The 17,908-nt window shown below is 46.8% G+C and overlaps 1 protein-coding gene across 2 annotated transcripts in view; it reads left to right on the top strand.

Moving 5' to 3' along the window:
- Positions 1-17,908, top strand: part of SLC18A1 (solute carrier family 18 member A1) — a 38,228-nt gene that overhangs the window by 8,053 nt on the left and 12,267 nt on the right. For both annotated transcript variants that reach the window (XM_082200475.1, XM_082200476.1), the window contains exons 2-10: positions 513-706; positions 1,777-2,143; positions 4,972-5,030; positions 7,717-7,800; positions 9,047-9,139; positions 11,637-11,726; positions 13,648-13,691; positions 13,779-13,839; positions 15,893-15,988. In XM_082200475.1, the coding sequence (XP_082056601.1) occupies positions 568-706; positions 1,777-2,143; positions 4,972-5,030; positions 7,717-7,800; positions 9,047-9,139; positions 11,637-11,726; positions 13,648-13,691; positions 13,779-13,839; positions 15,893-15,988 (1,033 nt within the window). In that variant the 5' untranslated portion in view covers positions 513-567. The remainder of the gene's footprint in view (positions 1-512; positions 707-1,776; positions 2,144-4,971; positions 5,031-7,716; positions 7,801-9,046; positions 9,140-11,636; positions 11,727-13,647; positions 13,692-13,778; positions 13,840-15,892; positions 15,989-17,908) is intronic.

Here is a 17,908-nt window from a genome sequence, read left to right as displayed (position 1 = left end):
TGGCACTGTGGGTTAAACCACAGAGCCTAGGTCTTGCCGATCAGAAGGTCAGCAGTTTGAGTCCCCGCAACGGGGTGAGCTCCCGTTGCTCGATCCCTGCTCCTGCCAACCTAGCAGTTTGAAATCACATCAAAGTGCAAGTAAATAAATAGGTACTGTTCCGGCGGGAAGGTAAACAGTGTTTCCGTGCGCTGCTCTGATTCTCCAGAAGTGGCTTAGTCATGCTGGCCACATGACCTGGAAGCTGTACGCCGGCTCCGTTGGCCAATAAAGCGAGATGAGCACCACAACCCCAGAGTCGTTCGCAACTGGACCTAATGGTCAGGGGTCCCTTTACCCTTTACTTTATATTTGCAAATAAACCACCCCAAATTGAAAGATGAATAAATATGAGCATGGAAACCCATTATACAGCAAGTGCTTTTCGAGCCCTGGAAACTTCTCCTCCTGGTTGGTCTTCCGAAGCCGAAGCGTTTGGATAGAGGTTTTGCAACATTTCCCCCCTCTTACAGCTACCTGGGGACTGAGAGCCCCGAGAAGCAGGCGAAGAAGTGCACCTCGAAGCTGATGGCGCTGCTTTCCCCAAGGTTGCCAATGGATTGTGCCCCGCGGAGCTGGTTAAAGGAGGGGAGGGAATCCCGGAAGTTAGTGCTGCTGGTTGTGTTTGTTGCCCTGCTGGTTGACAACATGCTGCTGACAGTTGTGGGTAGGTGGCACATTGCTTTGTCTTCTCTCTCCTCTGAGCTGTGTTAATGCTGACAGACAGGGCAGGATCCAGGCTAGCATCTTGCAGCTGACCTCCTCCGGTAATCTCCCTCCCATAATACGGCCATTGAGCTCACTTGGCTCCATTCCTGCAGTCAGTTGGATGGCACCATTTAAATTTCCCACTTTTATCTCTGGCAAGTGACCCTTGAGTGGTTGCCTAGAATCACAGAGTTGGAAGGGACCCTGAGGGTCATCTAGTCCAACCCCCTGCAACGCAGGAATCTCAATAAGTGGTCCTCATTCCATTTGAAACCACACCGTACCCTGCTTAGCTTTGCAAAGCAGTTTTATTGCTCATCCTCACTGGGAGGTGAATGTGGTCCACCACCCATCCCTTAGAGTCACAATAGCAGCATGTCTGCTTCCTATCAAACAGTCCTCTGGTTATTATATTATATTGCAATTATTGTTGTTATTGTTAAAATAAAAAAATTCCTTCCAGTAGCACCTTAAAGACCAACTAAGTGAGTTCTTGGTATAAGCTTTCGTGTGCATGCACACTTCTTCAGATTGTTGTTATACTGAGACTTTCTCATAAGTTTTGATTCAAGGAAGCTTACGACACTTAAAAACAACGTTATAAAATACAAAGTAATAGAAACAAACTAGTTAAAAACAAGAGTTAAAATACATCCAAACACAGATTAGAATCGACGTTAAATTACAGTTTGCCCTGGCAGCAAGCCTGGTCATTAGCACCACCTGTGCCTTAGTTTTCAGAGGCCTGGATAGAAAGATATTAGCCTGCCAATGGGAGAATAACAAAGAGAGAGCCCACCTCGTCTCTCTTGGGAGGGAATTCTGCAATATGAGAGCAGCCACAAGAAAGGCTATCTCTCGGGTCACCACCAACCATGTTTCTGATGTTGATAGGACCAAGAGAAGGGTTGAATGGGACGTCTCTGTAGGAGGAGCTTGCTTCATGCCTGTCTTCTTATCCGGCTGCTCTGCTTTGCGTCTTGCCCACTAGAAGTGCAATATCTAACCTCTCGACGGACTTCCTTGCAGTGCCGATCATTCCTTCCTTCCTGTTTGCCACCTACCAAAGCGCAAACCACTCTTCTCTTCAGACCACAGCGATGACGACTGCTGCCCTCTCCTCGACAGCTCCCTACGCTTCAGGGCTCTCTCAAGATGACGAAACCACAGTGCTCACCTTGGACTCTCATGCTCATCCCCCTGCGGTCCACGTAAACGAGACCCAAGACAGAAATCTTGTCCCTCACCTTCCCACGACCACTTTGCTGCTGAGTAACAGTTGTACAGATGGGGTGGACTTTCTTTCCAAAGAGAACGTTCGCGTTGGGCTGCTCTTTGCCTCGAAAGCCACAGTGCAGCTCTTAGTCAACCCATTTGTGGGACCTTTAACCAACAGGTATGCCCATTTTTTGGGGGGGGGAGGTGTTATTCCCCTTACTTTCGTGTACGCAAGGAACCACAGACAGCGGCTCCCTGTCACAAACAGAATTGCAAAGGTGGCAAGGAAACTATAGCACTGAGGGCTGAGGGAGTTATTTCACACACTGCTCTGAGAGGTCCCTCAGCAAAATGTCCTCTGTGGTGCGCTACTAAATTTGCTGGGCTCCTGGCTGTTGGCTTACTTGATGGAGGGGGGGGGGAGTAGTGGGGTGCTATGAGCTGCTACTTCTCCACCGTGCCCCAAATATGCAACATTGTGGTGCGTGCTGACAAACCATCAGTCCAGGCTTCATTTTAATTTTCTGCAATAGAGTGGCACTATGCTGGGCATTTTGGGGCATGTTGGGAAATAGTGGTGCCTGTTGCCTCATCTAAGGGAGGGACATGGCAGGTGTCAGCCTTGGTGGGCTCTTTGAGGGTAGACGGAGTGCACTTGTCATTGTAGGTTTACTTAATACATGAATCATTTGCCACAATAAAACACCCAAAGCACTTAAGAAGACAGTCACACCCACAACATACATTTAAAGCAGTAGCAGAGGAAGCCGCTTGGGTGCCTTGGGCGGCGCGGCCAGGGGCGGGGCGAGCCACCCATAGGGGCAGGATGCTCAGTGGGGCCTCTGAAGAGTCTGCCTGCCTCCTCCCACCCAGCCGCCCTACAGCTGAGGGGGAGGCAGCAGGCGGACTGTCTGTGGCAGCACGGAGCCTGCGGGCCCCCAAGCCACCGCGTCACTCCCAGGAGAGACGTGTGGCTGGGGCATGCCGCAGGCCCCGTGGTGAATGTCGCCCAGCATCTTGTCACCCCCCTCGGTGGTGACACCTGGGGCGGCCGCACCCCCACCGCACCCCCTTCCTCTGCCCCTGATTTAAAGCACATGTATTATTATTATTGTTGTTGTTGTTGTTGTTGTTGTTGTTGTTGTCATTTATTGAAGTTACCTTAAACAATACGTTGTTTGCAATTCACAGTAAATTGAAGAGCTATTCTGATTATTTTCTTGCTCCAGAGTTCTTTTCTTTCTTTTTTAAAAAAATATTTATGCATTTTTAACTACTACTACTTCTATCATGAGACGTGGGTGGCACTGTGGTCTAAACCACCGAGCCTCTTGGGCTTGCCGATCAGAAGGTCGGAGGTTCGAATCCCCGTGACAGGGTGAGCTCCCGTTGCTCGGTCCCAGCTCCTGCCAACCTAGCAGTTCAAAAGCATGCCCCAAAATGCAAGTAGATAAATAGGTACCGCTCTGGTGGGAAGGTAAACGGCGTTTCAGTGCGCTGCTCTGGTTTCGGTATTCCATTGCGCCAGAAGCAGATTAGTCATGCTGGCCACATGACCCAGAAAAACTGTCTGCAGACAAACTCTGGCTCCCTTGGCCTGTAATGTGAGATGAGCACCGCAACCCCAGAGTCGTCTGCGACTGGACTTAACTGTCAGGGGTCCTTTATCTTTACCTTTCTTACTTCTATCATTATTACAATTATTACTATTATATTATATTATTAAATTTTCTCAAAGAATTATTGGGACAGTAGTTTAGCCCTCACAAAGCTACATTTCCCAGCACCCTTAGCAAACTACAGTTCCCAGGATTATCGTGTGCTTTGTGGATGCATGATGTGGATGTGACTGCAAAATAAAATTCTGTAATGAATATACATTAACCTATGAACGTAATAGCCTGCTGGATCAGGCCAGTGGCCCACTTTTTGTCCAGCATCCTGTTCTAGCAGCAACCAACTGACCTGCAGAACCTGAACAGAAGAGAATTATTCCCTCCTAAGGTTTCCAGAAACATGGCTGTCTCTTACTGTGGGGACAGAGCACAGGGATCCTGCCTTGTGGCTACTGATAACTTTATCCTTCACGAATTTGCCTAATCCTTTTTTAAAGCCCTCCAAGTTGTGGCCATCACTGCTTCCTGCAAGAGTGAATTCCATAGCTTCACTACAGTGGTTCTCAATCCGTTCCGGAAGTCCGTTCCAAAACCAAAGTGTTCCAAAACCAAGGCGCGCTTTCCTATAGAAAGTAAGGCAAAACGGATCTGTTCCAAACTTTTATAAACAACCCCTAAAACAGATTTTTAACATGGATTTTACTATTTAATGAGACCATTGATCCATAAAATGAAAGCAATAAACAATGTACTGCAGTCACACAATCAATCAATCAGTAGCTGAACTGGTTCCACACAGTCACAAAAACAAAAACGCAAAATAAACAGCAAAAACAGACAGACCGCAGCCTAACACTCAAAATGGAAGTGTGGCACTCGAATCAGAAGCGTAACGCTCAAAATGGAGCATGTTCGGCTTCCAAAAAAAGTTCGCAGACCAGAACACTTACTTCCGGGTTTGCAGTAGTTGGGTTCCAAGTTGTTTGAGTACCAAGGCGTTTTGGGAACCAAGGTACCACTGTATACGCTTTGTGAAGAACTTTCTTTTGCCTGTCCTGAATCTGCCAGCAATCATCTTCATTGGATGCCTACAAGTTCTAGTGCTGTGAGAGAAGGAGAAAACTCTTCTCTACCCAGTTTCCATACCATGTATAATTCTATGCTATCGTGTTGCTTTTTAACTCTGTGAAAGACATAGAGTAAAAATATCCAGTCAGTGGTGCTGCCCAACTGCTCAGTGCCAAAAGGATGGCCAAGTCAGAAAGAAGTGGACCTTCTCTGGACCAAGGATTCTGCAAACAGAACCCATTCCACAGACACATTCTCTGGTCTGGGGAATAAGTGTGTGCTTAACAGTGAGTGCAAACCCTTATGTCTTCTCTCCCTGCAGGATAGGATACCATATCCCCATGTTTCTTGGATTTGTCATCATGTTCCTCTCCACCCTTTGTAAGTATCCTGCACCTCCTACCTGGCCTTCAGGTATCTTGTCTATGAGATTGTGAAATTTGCCTATGAGTAAAAGTAATATTTTTTTAAGCAAGCAGGGTGCTTTTTGTTGCTATTGTTCTTAGAAGATCCACATGTGTGTTCTAGTGGGCATCCATGTAGGAAAAAAGCATTTTCTACTATGTGAGGAAAAGGGGGAGAAATACCTCTTTTGTGATGTTATTTGCCATCTGCAGATTTTATAAGCTTGTGTGTTAAAAGCATTTTTAAATAATAAAAAATAGCTGCCTGAATTAATCAGGGCACCTTTTTCGTGGATTAAAAGTTTTTAAACTGACCAATTAATCTACAGAACATTGCAACCTTTATTACAAGTCAGACCTGTAACAAAATGCTGCAGTATTTATTCTCATGCTCACCCCATAATCAGAATGCTGCAAGTGGAGGTCATCAACTCACCTACCATGCCATCCTCCAGAATATTCCATTCTCCTCCTCCCTTCCCACCAGTCCTCATTGGGCTGTTTCAGTGGCGTAGCGTGTGTTGTCAGCACCCGGGGCAAGGCAAGTAATTTGCGCCCCCTAACCCGTGGATTTTAGCACTCGAGTCTCTTCCACTAGATTAGTTAAAGAAACCCTTACCCCCTAAGCACATGTATTGTTTGTTATGAAAATACTGATGTAATTAAAGTAAAATGCATCTAAATACAAGTTTATTTTCAAACACTTTATTGAGTGCGAACATGCATTACACATTCTCCACATTTTCAGCAGGTCTATGAATACAAATTTACAAATGTAGTAACCTAGCATGGGCCATGCTATTATATGTCGTCTCACAACCATCGTAAACGACAAAAAATATCAAGAACAAAAACTAAACATCAAAATGGAACCATACCCTGGAGATGATCCAAGACTGGGCTAGATGGAGCCAACTTCCTCAATCCTGTACCTCTAATTGTAATTCTTTAATATAAGTGCAAGATATCAATCTGTATATACAGATTAATTTAAATTCACCTGCTTTTAATTAGCACAAATTTTTCAACAATGGAATTGAAATCTACATTAAAGTCTCTCTCAATGGACATCTGCCTTGTGCACCAGATTCTTTTTTGTATGGCATGATATAGGTATAGTATTCTGCTAAAATTCTAAAAAAAGGGAAAAAAAGAAAATCACTTTCTTGCCTTGCTGCACTTTTAGCACCCCTTCATTGTATAACCATTTCTTTACTCTTAACATAATGTTTATTCACCTTCATACCTATTGCCTTACTCTTTCAGCAAAAAATAAAATAAATTAAAGGTTGCTAGACCTACTGGCTTACATCAACTTATGTTGAGCTGGAGCAGCTACGTATGGATCGAAATCTGTCTCGTCACTGTTGAGCCAACCAAACTTCAATCCATCTGGTCAGCTCAACATGCAGAATGACCAGCGTGCCCCCTTTCAATGCAGAGAGACCAGCGTGCCCCCTTTCAATGCAGAGAGACTTACCTGCAGCGGCGGCTTCTACTCAGTTCCCCGCGTCTCCTCGAGTCCTCCCGCCTCCTGCTCGGCAGCTCAGCCAATTGAATGCATTCGCCTTTCGGCCAATGAGGAAGTGGATCCCACTTCCTGATTGGCTAGGAGGAGGATCCGTGTGACAATAGCGAATTTTTTTGCGAAATCTGTGACAGCGCTGAGAGAGAGTGAGTGAGCCAGGTAGGGGCAGAGAGCTGCGCGTGCGAGCGCACCCCCCCCCCGATGTTGCGCCCGGTGTGGCCGGCCCCCCCTGCACCCCCCACGCTACGCCACTGGGCTGTTTTATTTCTCAGTCTTCCCTTAGACATTTACATTCTTATATATGTTTGTTGTACTTCTGCAAACCACAGCCCTCTTGTTTCTCAAGCCCTATTTTGGCTCAAATCCTGTCCGCACTCGCCATCTGTGTTTGCTATTAGAGCAGGCGTGGGGAATCTTGGGCCCTCCAGGTGTTCATGAACTACAACTCCCATCATCCCTCACCTTTGTCAATGCTTGCTGGTGTTGACAGGAGTTGTAGTTCAGCAACATCTGGAGGGCTGAAGGAATTAGAGGTATTGATAGCTGCTGCTGTTATAATTACAGTGGTACCTCTGGTTAAGAACTTAACTCGTTCCGGAGGTCTGTTCCTAACCTGAAACTGTTCTTAACCTGAGGTACCACTTTAGCTAATGGGGCCTGCCACGCGATTTCTGTTCTCATCTTGAAGTAAAATTCTTAACCCGAGGTACTATTTCTGGGTTAGCGGAGTCTGTAACCTGAAGCATTAGTAACCCAAGGTACCACTGTTACATTCCTCCTTTTCAGCCTGGGATTCTCAACATAGACTACAAATAAGATGCAATAGCAATAACTGAAGCAGCAATATCATGGGGCAGGGCTGGGGAACCTCAAGCCAAGGGGCCAAACATGGTCCTCCAGGCCTGTTTGTCTGGCCCTCAGAACTTCCCTCAGAATACATGCTCCGCCCACTTTTGTCTCTGGCCCCGCCCAACACAGGCACATGGCCATCAGAAAGTTGCTGGGAAGAGAATGCGGGCCTTGAGAGAATGTTCCCCATCTCTGCTGCAGAGGGTTTAAAGCACTTCACAAACATCAAACCAATAACCTGACTATGCCACTGTTACAACTGGGCACATCTATTTCCTTCTCTTAGTGTTTGCGTTCTCGAGTACCTACACTTTGCTGTTCATCGCCCGAGCGCTCCAAGGCATTGGCTCTGCCTGTTCGTCTGTTGCAGGTAAATATGTGGGCAGGCCTTACCAGCAGTGCTGCTACGATTGTATCCTGGGGTGCCAGCAGACACCAGCCCAGTCCCTGTGTGCAAAGGCAGCAGGAGAGGACTCTTCATAGAGGGTGCACCTTAGAGGAGGGGCTGCAGCTGTAGCTACATGCTACCTGGAGAGGGTGGCGCTGTCGTCTAAACCACTGAGTCTCTTGGGCTTGCCAGTTGGAAGGTCAGCAGGTAGAATCCCCGCAACGGGGTGAGCTCCCGTTTCTCTGTCCCAGTTCCTGCCAAACTAGCAGTGTGAAAGCACACCAGTGCAAGTAGATAAATAGGTACAGCTGTGGTGGGAAGGTAAACGGTGTTTCCATGCATTCAGGTTTCCATCACGGTGTTCCATTGCACCAGAAGCGGTTTAGTCATGCTGGCCACATGACGTGGAAAGCTGTCTGTGGACAAACGCCGACTCCCTCTGCCTGAAAGTGAGATGAGTCCCGCAACCCCATAATCGCCTTTGACTGGACTTAACCGTCCAGGGTTCCTTTACCTTTTCTTTTTACTTTAGAAGGTACACCATAGAGGAGGGGGTGTAACACATGCGTTGTGTGGAAAAGGTATCAGGTTCTCTCCCCGGCATCTTCGGGTAGGACTAGGACCCTGTCTAAAACCCTAAAGAGCTGGTACCAGTGGATGCTGGTCCATTAGGGGGGGGGGAAAGGGCACTGCCCCACTAACCTGTCAACCTTCAACCAGACCCCATCTTCCTGCCATCATACCTCTGGTTGGGAGCTTCCTTCTCCTTAATCTCAGAGTTGCCCTTGTAGAGCTCAGAACGGATGATGGGACAAAACTACAAAGAGCTTCCCTTGACTCTGGCTCTACCCGCTGCTGGCTTCCTTGCCTCCTGCACCCCCAACGGACGCTACTGCCCACTGGCCAGATAGTCAGATAGACCAATGACCTTGCACTCTATAAGGCAGCCTCCTGTGCTACTAAATGAGGAGTCCAGAGTGACACTCAAAACTTATTTCTTCACTACCTTATAGCCCACCTTTCCTCCAAGGAGCTCAAGCATAGCTCTCCTGCTTCCCTTTTTGCCCTCAAAACAATCCTGTGAGGAGGTTAGACTGAGAGATGAGGATTGGCCCAAGGTCACACAGGGAGCTTCACAGATGAGTGGAGATTTGAACCCTGGGCTCCTAAGTTGTAGCCCAACACGCTTACCACTTCACCACAGTGGCTTTATTCTCTCTGTTTGCAGGTCTGGGGATGCTAGCAAGTGTGTACACGGATGACAACGAGAGGGGAAATGCCATGGGAATAGCCTTGGGGGGTCTGGCTTTGGGAGTGCTGGGTGAGTAATCCTTCACATCCACAGCAAACAGGTAGAAATGTCAGAACGTATGCTGGTGGATTGCCTCTCTATACTGCTTCAGTCTTTCCTTTGCTCAGCTTCCATTATCCCGTCTAATTAGACCTGGGACCCATCAGGCATTGCTGGACTCCAACTCCCATCAGCCTCAGCCAGCATGGCCAATGATGAAGGATGATGAGGACCTCTGCTGGGCTAAAGAACGAGCCTCCTCTTCATTCCTGAGTCTTCATCACCCAAGCCCAACACACTCTGTCCACTGCACAGTGTTTATCCACTAGCCTGTTGCTAAGTATCACATTCCTGTGCTCCCCTGAACCACTATTTCTAATTTGTGATGCCCACTTAGATCCAGGCAGGTTGTTTAGTTATGCCACAAATTGTATATAGTATTCTGCTTGATGGCAATAAAAACCTCAAAGCGGTTTACAGAAAGAATAAAACAACACAATCATCAGATGAAAACACACAGAGGTAAAAACAACTTCAGTATTTAAACTGTCATAAACAATAAAAATCAACGATAAGCAAAAAGCCAAATTAAAACGCATGCCAACATTCTACTCGTCTGAACAGGCTTGCCTAAACAAAATTGTTTTTAGCAGGTAATGAAAAGAGTCTAGTGAAGGTGTCTGCCTTACAGTATGTCAAGAAGCAGGGAGGTCCAAATCTCCATGGTGCCATAAGCTCTCAGGGGCTTAAACTAGCCGATCTCCCCACTTTCCCCTCCTCTCTGTCTCAACGATAGACTCACAGTCTGCTCACCTTACAGTACCTGCTTCCTCCTCCTCCTCTTCCTCCTCCTCCTCTTCTTCCTCTTGTCTTCCCCAATTCATGCTCAAGGCTTCTTGGGCGCAGGGATACGTCTTGGGGCAGGGGACTGTATGAAACACTGTAAGAATGTGTAAATGTGCACTGATGCCTCTGTACGAACAGTAACAGTATTAATAAATGGGAGATCATAAAGAATAAAAATGATTTGTCCAATCCTGCTAGCAACCTCTCTCCCCTCCACTCCATTGAAGCGAACTACCTTCATTCTGAAGGGACGCTGGTGGTGCTGTGGGTTAAACCACACAGAGCCTAGGACTTACCAATCAGAAGGTCGGTGGTTCGAATCCCTGTGATGGGGTGAGCTCCCATTGCTCGGTCCCTGCTCCTGCCAACCTAGCAGTTCGAAAGCACATCAAAGTGCAAGTAGATAAATAGGTACCGCTCCGGCGGGAAGGTAAACAGCGTTTCCGTGCACTGCTCTGGTTCGCCAGAAGTGGCTTAGTCATGCTGGCCACATGACCTGGAAGCTGTACGCCGGCTCCCTCGGCCAATAAAGCGAGATGAGCACCGGAACCCCAGAGTCGGCCACGACTGGACCTAATGGTCAGGGGTCCCTTTACCTTTCCCTTTCCCTTCATTCTGAAGCCTTGGAGGAATCAGGTGCTGATCCTCAGAGGCAGGAATATGCAACCTCAGACTCTGAAGACCAAATGCAGCTATCCAAGCCTTGGGAATCTCTTCAGGCCATACCAGATACACTGCCCCTGTTTCATGCCCCTTTTTGGCAGTTTTGCCTGGCTGAAATGTGTTCTTGAACTCGGCTCATGCCTCTACCTTTGATCTGCATGGAGAGCAGAGTGTTTGCTTCTGCGTAGAAACTAGCCTACTGTACAATGCCAACATTCACATTTGCTGCTTCACTCAGTTTTCCTCTGGCTCTGCTGGCTACTGGCCACTTGAGGAATGGAGTTTATCTCAGTGAAGACCACCACACTCCACAAAGGCCTTACTTGGAAAATAAATACAACCCAGGTGGTTAAGAAAACCCAACAGAGACGCCATCTCCTCGGAGTATTGCAGAAGAACGATGTCAATCAACATCTGATGATCTCCTTCTACCGGTCAACAATAGAAGGTGTCCTTTCATACTGCATCACGGTGTGGTATGCTGGTTTGACATCAACTGATAGGAAGTGCCTACAGAGGGTGGTGAATACAGCACAAGATATTATGGGCTGTCCCGTGAATCCACTGGATGAAATAGTGGAAGAACGTTGCCTCAGGAGAGTGAGGAAAATTCTCAGGGATGATTCACACCCTGGCCGGCACTTTCTTGATCTCCTGCCCTCAGGCAGAAGATATAGAAGCATGATTAGTCGCACCAACAGGGTAAAGAACATCTTCTATCCCTGGGCTGTTAGGCTGCTGAATGAAAAGATAACAACAGGGCAACTGACTTTTGGGTTTGGTGGGTGTGCGTCAGTAAACAAAGGGAATTAAGACTAAGAGAGCTGAGTGGGGGGTCCTCGTGTAATCTCACTGTATACAAGTTGTAAAAGTGAAAATAAAGTATTTCAATTCAATATTTCAATTGAATTCTATCCTTGGGGTTGAGAAGGGTTCCTCAACGCTATAAACCTCTTTCTGTTTCTATGGTTGCTTTTTCCAACACCGGCAGTGCTGATCATCACTGTTTTCCTTGCAGTCGGTGCTCCTTTCGGAAGCGTCATGTATGAATTTGTTGGGAAGTCATCTCCTTTTATGATCCTGGCATTCTTAGCTCTTTTGGATGGAGGTGAGTAGCTCTCTGGGGTGTCACGCAGTGGGGCAGTTTGGCAATTTTAGGCTCTGGACTTAATGGTCTTACAAGGCATGTGTGGGGCAGGACTTCTTTCGATGTAGAACTTCAAAACTCCCTTCAAAATGTGTTGAGCCAGCTGTGATGCATTTGAGGACCCCCATGCTCATTCTGGTGCATAGGGGTGTGGAAACCCTACCATGATGAAACAACTAGTGGCAGGATCAAGACAACTGCGTGACTGAGGCAAGCTGAGCTACAAATATCCACACCAAACATTTAAAATCCACTTAACACACAGTTAAATTACATGGCTTATTCAAAAGAACCCTGGGAACTGTAGTTTTGAGGTGTGCTGGGAATTATAGTTCTTTGAGGAGTAAAAAAGGTAAAGGACCCCTGGACAGTTAAGTCCAGTCAAAGGTGACTATGGGGATGCAGCGCTCATCTCGCTTTCAGGCCAAGAGAGCCTGTGCGTGTCCACAGACAATTTTCCGGGTCAGGTGGCCAGCATGACTAAACCGCTTCTGGCACAACGGAACACCGTGACGGAAGCCAGAGCGCACACCGTTTACCTTCCCGCCACAGTGGTGCCTATTTATATACTTGCACTGGTGTGCTTTCAAACTGCTAGTTTGGCAGGAGCTGGGACAGAGCAACAGGAGCTCATCCTGTTGTATGGTTTCAAACCCCAACCTTCTGATTGGCAAGCCCAAAGGCTCAGTGGTTTAGACCACAGCGCTGCCTGTGTCCTTTACCTTTACTTTTATGAGGAATACACTATTGGTCCCAGGATTCTTTGGGGGAAGTCAAATGCTTTAAATGTGCCTTAAGTGCATGTTGTGCATGGGATCTCATCAGGCTGCAGTCCTTCAACCCTCCCCAGCCGAAGCCGGGCTCAGAGCGGCTACCAACAGTAAAAGTAACACAGCATTCTACAATCAATTCATTCTAAAATCAATTCAGAATCAAATTAATGGCAACCATTGGGCTAGAGTTCTATGAGGATTACCAAAGGAGGGGGGGTCAGACTGTGCCTTGGCCAAAGGCCTGGTGCAGGCCCTGTGGAAAGATGTCAAGTCCCACAGGGCCCTTGTCTCTTGTGACAGAGTGTTCCACCAGATTGGGGCCACAGCCGAAAAAGCCCTGGCTCTGGTTGAGGCCAGCCTAACCGCCCTGTGGCCCGAGACCTCCAAGATGTTTTCGTTTGAAGACCGTAAGGTCCTCCGTGGGACATACCAGGAGAGGCGGTCATGTAGGTACAAGGTTCCTAGGCCATATAGGGCTTTAAAGGTTAAAACCAGCACCTTAAACCTAATCCTGTACTCCACCGAGAGCCAGTGCAGCTAGTATAGCACCGGGTGAGTGTGATCCCGCAGCGAGGACCCCGTAAGGAGTCTCGCCGCAGCATTCTGCATCCGCTGGAGTTTCTGCGTCAGTCTCAAGGGCAGCCCCATGTAGTGTGAGTTACAATAATCAAGTCTGGAGGTGACTGTCGCATGGATCACAGTGGCTAGGTCAGGGCGAGAGAGGTAAGGAGCCAACTGCTTAGCTTGGCAGAGATGAATATATTTCCCTTGAAGTAAATATCACTAAACATAGTGGGACTTATTTCTGGATAATTTTGCTTAGGATTTGACCGCCCAGGCTCCAAAGCCAAATGAGAGCCGAGATCACAGCCTCACCATACATTTAACTCCCATGACTTTCTCCCCTGCAGAGAATCTTGGGAACTGTAGTTTGATAAGTATGCTGGGAATTGTAACTCTTGTGAAGGGTAAACCACAGTTCCCAGGATTTGTGGGGAGTGAGTGAAGCAATAAATTGAAAGAGAGGGAGCATCAAAACATCACCATTAAGAGCAAAGTTGAAATGACATTCCAAGAAAAGCAAGCCAGTAACAATATTTCTGTGTTAGCTTTACAGCTTTGTATCTTACATCCATCAAAGATTGCGCCTGAGGTAGGTACAACATACACTTATTAGTTTTTTAATTGTTTTAGAATTATTGCAAAAAATAAAATCTACCTTTTTCTGTGTGTCTTCCAGAGTACGAAAGGGACTCCGCTGTTGACCTTGCTAGGAGACCCTTACATTTTGATTGCAGCAGGTAAGTCGCCATGCCTTCCTCCTGGATATTTGGGGTCATGGATATTCATCACTGGAATTTAGCTTTTTTGGATATGGAGCTGGCGAGAGGAACATTTTTATAAACTTCAGAAAATGTGTGCACCCCTCCCAGAAACAAAACTAAACCCCAAGCATCAATCAAGGGGGAGGGCAAAACAAACACATTTATTAATAAAATAAATTAATTAAAAAGCAGCTACCTTTTCTAAGAGCAGGACTAGCCGACGTGTGGCCCTCCAGATGCTTCTGGACTAAAACTGCCACCATCTTGATCACTGGCCATGCTAGCTGGGGCTGATGGGAGTTGCAGTTCTGGAGGGCTGCAGGTAGCGCCAGCCCTATCATTGGGCATGAGGAGGCAGCTGCCTCAGGCAGCAGATGCTCTGGAACAGCAGCAGCTCCATTCTTCTCTGTTGCCACATGTCCCCCTTCTGGGTCCTCTAAAGTTCTGGATACTGTAAAGGTCCTCCTGCTACCTTAGGTGTGGTGGAGAAGGATGCCTCGCCACCTTGTTGAAGTCAGATTCACCTGCCATTTCATTCACCTTCTGTACATTGAAGGGGGAGGCATTTCCCCCTTTGCGTGGGGCAGCAAAATGTCTTGGGCCAGCCCTGGCTGCAGGTGAGTCTCCCCTGTTTTAGTGAACCTTTGCTCCTCTGATTCTACTGCTTTTGTCACTTTGAACGTTTGATTCTTTCAATGAAATACATGCCGAGGGAAACAGTGGAAAGAAACAAGATCTGTTGGGTTGAGAATAGGGAGGTCCCCATTTTCATTTGCGGGGAGAACTTATTTGTTTTTTATTACAGATAGGTAGCCGTGTTGGTCTGCCATAGTCAAAATAAAAAAATTCCTTCCTGTAGCACCTTAAAGACCAACTAAGTCAGTTCTTGGTATAAGCTTTCGTGTGCGTATCTGAAGAAGTGTGCATGCACACGAAAGCTTATACCAAGAACTAACTTAGTTGGTCTTTAAGGTGCTACAGGAAGGAATTTTTTTATTTTGTTTTTTATTGTTATTATTATTTCAGGCTTTTTACATACATGATCTCCTTCCAGTTTTAAAATTTCCCATACAATTTCCCCTTCCCCTCCCCCCCCATATCCGTTGGAAGGGTTCAAACAATCATCCTCAGCCACAGGCATAGCGTCTTTAGTTTCCACCAAATGTCTTTTGTTTCAGCAGTTTCTATCCATTGAAGATAGGAGTTCCATCTGTTCCTTATCGTGGTGGACTTGTCCTTCCACGATGTTTCCTGTGACATTACTGAGACAATGTCCAACTGAATAAGTTCAAACAAATAACTATTCCATGCCTCTACTGTCCATTTTTCTGTATCTTTCCAACCTAAAGCTATCGTTGCCTTTCCCGCTAATATCATGGCTTTGAAAGTAAACTGGTCCCCTTTCTCTATAGCCATGTTTCCAAGTATACCCACTGTCATGAAATCAAAGTCTATTGGAAGCTTCACTTTAAACAGTTCATTAATAACCTTTAGGATTTTATTCCAGAATTCCTTTACCTCTGGGCATCGGCGGGAACTTATTTGTATTCTGATTGTTTATTAATTCATATTGCCAAAAGGGGCTTCAAAATATGCTACTTCTGGAGCTTCTGGGATTCTCTGCACCAGGCGTGGGGAAGCTGTAGCCCTCCAAATGCTGTTGGACACCCAACTCCTATCAGCCACAGCTGGCATGGACAATGGTCAGGGATGAAGAAGAGTTTGGATTTGATATCCCGCCTTTCACTCCCTTTAAGGAGTCTCAAAGCGGCTAACATTCTCCTTTCCCTTCCTCCCCCACAACAAACACTCTGTGAGGTGAGTGGGGCTGAGAGACTTCGAAGAAGTGTGACTGGCCCAAGGTCACCCAGCAGCTGCATGTGGAGGAGCGGGGATGCGAACCCAGTTCACCAGATTACGAGTCTGCTGCTCTTAACCACTACACCACACTGGATGATGGGGGATTGCTTTGCCTTTTGCTTCCTTAACAAGAATGGTGACCATGCAGGTATCTCTCATCTCCCTCCAGGCTCAATCTGCTTTGCCAACATGGGGGTTGCGATCCTCGAAGCCACTTTGCCCATTTGGATGATGCAAACCATGTGTTCCCCAGAGTGGCAACTGGGTAAGTTCCTTTTCATATCCTTCCTGGCTATCAGTTGGCAAAGGCCACTAGCCTTTAGCCAAAGGGGGTCTGAAGTAGCCAAGGAGTGACCTTCAGGTGATTGTGAGGTCTTGGGGGGGCAATTCTCGGGTGGCAGGTGTTGGGATGGGGGTCAGCAGCAGCAGCCCCCTGCCATTCCTCTTGAGCTCCCTAGCCATTCTAGGGCTCTGTGTGCCATGCATTCTGCTTTGTTAACCTGCTGTCCTCAGGTGTGCAGGTTAGACCAGGTGTCTGCAAACCTTTTCAGCAGGAGGCTGGTCCACTGTCCCTCAGACCTTGTGAGGGGCCAGGCTATATTTTTTTGGGGGGGGGAATGAACGAATTCCTAAGCCCCACAAATAACCCACAGATGCATTTTAAATAAAAGCACACATTCTCCTCATGTAAAAACACCAGGTAGGCCCCACAAATAACCCAGATATGCATTTTAAATAAAAGGACACATTCTACTCATGTAAAAACATGCTGATTCCTGGACCGTCCGCAGGCCGGATTTAGAAAGCGATTGGGCCAGATCCGGCCCCCGGGCCTTAGTTTGCCTACAAATGGTAGGTTTGCCACCCATCAATAGCCTTGAGGTAAAAGGACTTTGAGACAACCTACTTATTTGAGAGTTCATTCTGATTTGTTTCCAGGGAGATTAGACAATGTTGGCTATTTAATGAAAATTCATTCTAATTTGTTTCCAGAGAGATTAGAAGAGGTTGGCTATTTACTGAGCATTCATTTTGATTCCTTTTGTGTGGAGTTAGATGCAGTTGGCTATTTAATGAACACCTGTTTTGATTGTGGTTGTGGTGTGTGTGTGTGTGTGTGTGTGTGTAGAGGTTAAACAACATTCTGTCAATGCTAGCATTATCCCACACTTTCTACTACCTTTCCTCATCACTCTCCTTATCACAAATGCTGTGATCTTTTCGGAAATTGGTCCGCTTTGCAAGACTGGGAAGGCTGATTAATTGCACACCGTGAATTTGCCAATGTGTGATTTATTCCCACCTGAAAATAGCTGCAGTCTGGAAGTGCCCCAAGAGTCAACTTGCAGCCCACTTGGCTTCAATATATGGAATAGATGGGGCATTATCTTCACCTTAGCTAATAAAATGACTTGGGCCTGAATGAGCATGGTTTTGCGTGCAACTAGGTGCGAGAGCACTTTTCCACCCATGCCCCCAACTGCTAACTTCAAGAGGAACCCAACCCACCCCCGCCAACACAACCATATCAGACAACATGGCTTTTGAAGGTGCACCTACAGATTTAAAATAACAACAACAAAGGTATCTTCAGAGGCACAGGAAGGGTGACTCGGTACATGGCAATTATGTGCTGCCTTGGAGACTGGATAATGAGATGAAATTGCCTACCTTTTCTGTAAAACGCCCCCCCCTCGAAATTCAATTTGGGGAGGAGGGGCCTGGGGGGATGCTCTCAGCTATGCTTTCTTCCCAAATTAAATTGCTACCTAGGCTCAGTAGTGCTCCCGAGAGCCACTAATCAAGTTAACTACCAGTTAGTCAGCAGGAAGCCTTGGCTAAATAAGGGCCTGTGAGCATGACCTTTCTGCTCGCTTCTAAGAACAAGCAGTGGAGCAAAGAAGGATGAGAAGGATGTTACAAACGAGAGACACAGAACCTGTGAAACATGGGAAGAAGAAAGAGGAATCGTTATTCTGAAATTGAGGATAAGATGTTGCTAGACTACCACTATTCCTGATCACTGCTGCCTGGGGCTGATGGGAGATGAAATCTGACTACATATGGAAGGCTGCTAATTCCTCATCTACATTAGTGGCAAAGATCCAACTGCTCTCTTTTCAGGGCAGTTGCCTTGTTTGGACCATGAACAGGAGACTATGCAGAACGATGGACATCCGGGTAC

The sequence above is a fragment of the Podarcis vaucheri genome (genome assembly GCF_965113315.1).
Source record: "Podarcis vaucheri genome assembly, chromosome: 15".
Taxonomy (NCBI): Eukaryota; Metazoa; Chordata; class Lepidosauria; order Squamata; family Lacertidae; genus Podarcis; species Podarcis vaucheri.
The sequence above is the reverse complement of the archived record's forward strand: the minus strand, read 5'-3'. Positions and strand labels throughout refer to the sequence as shown.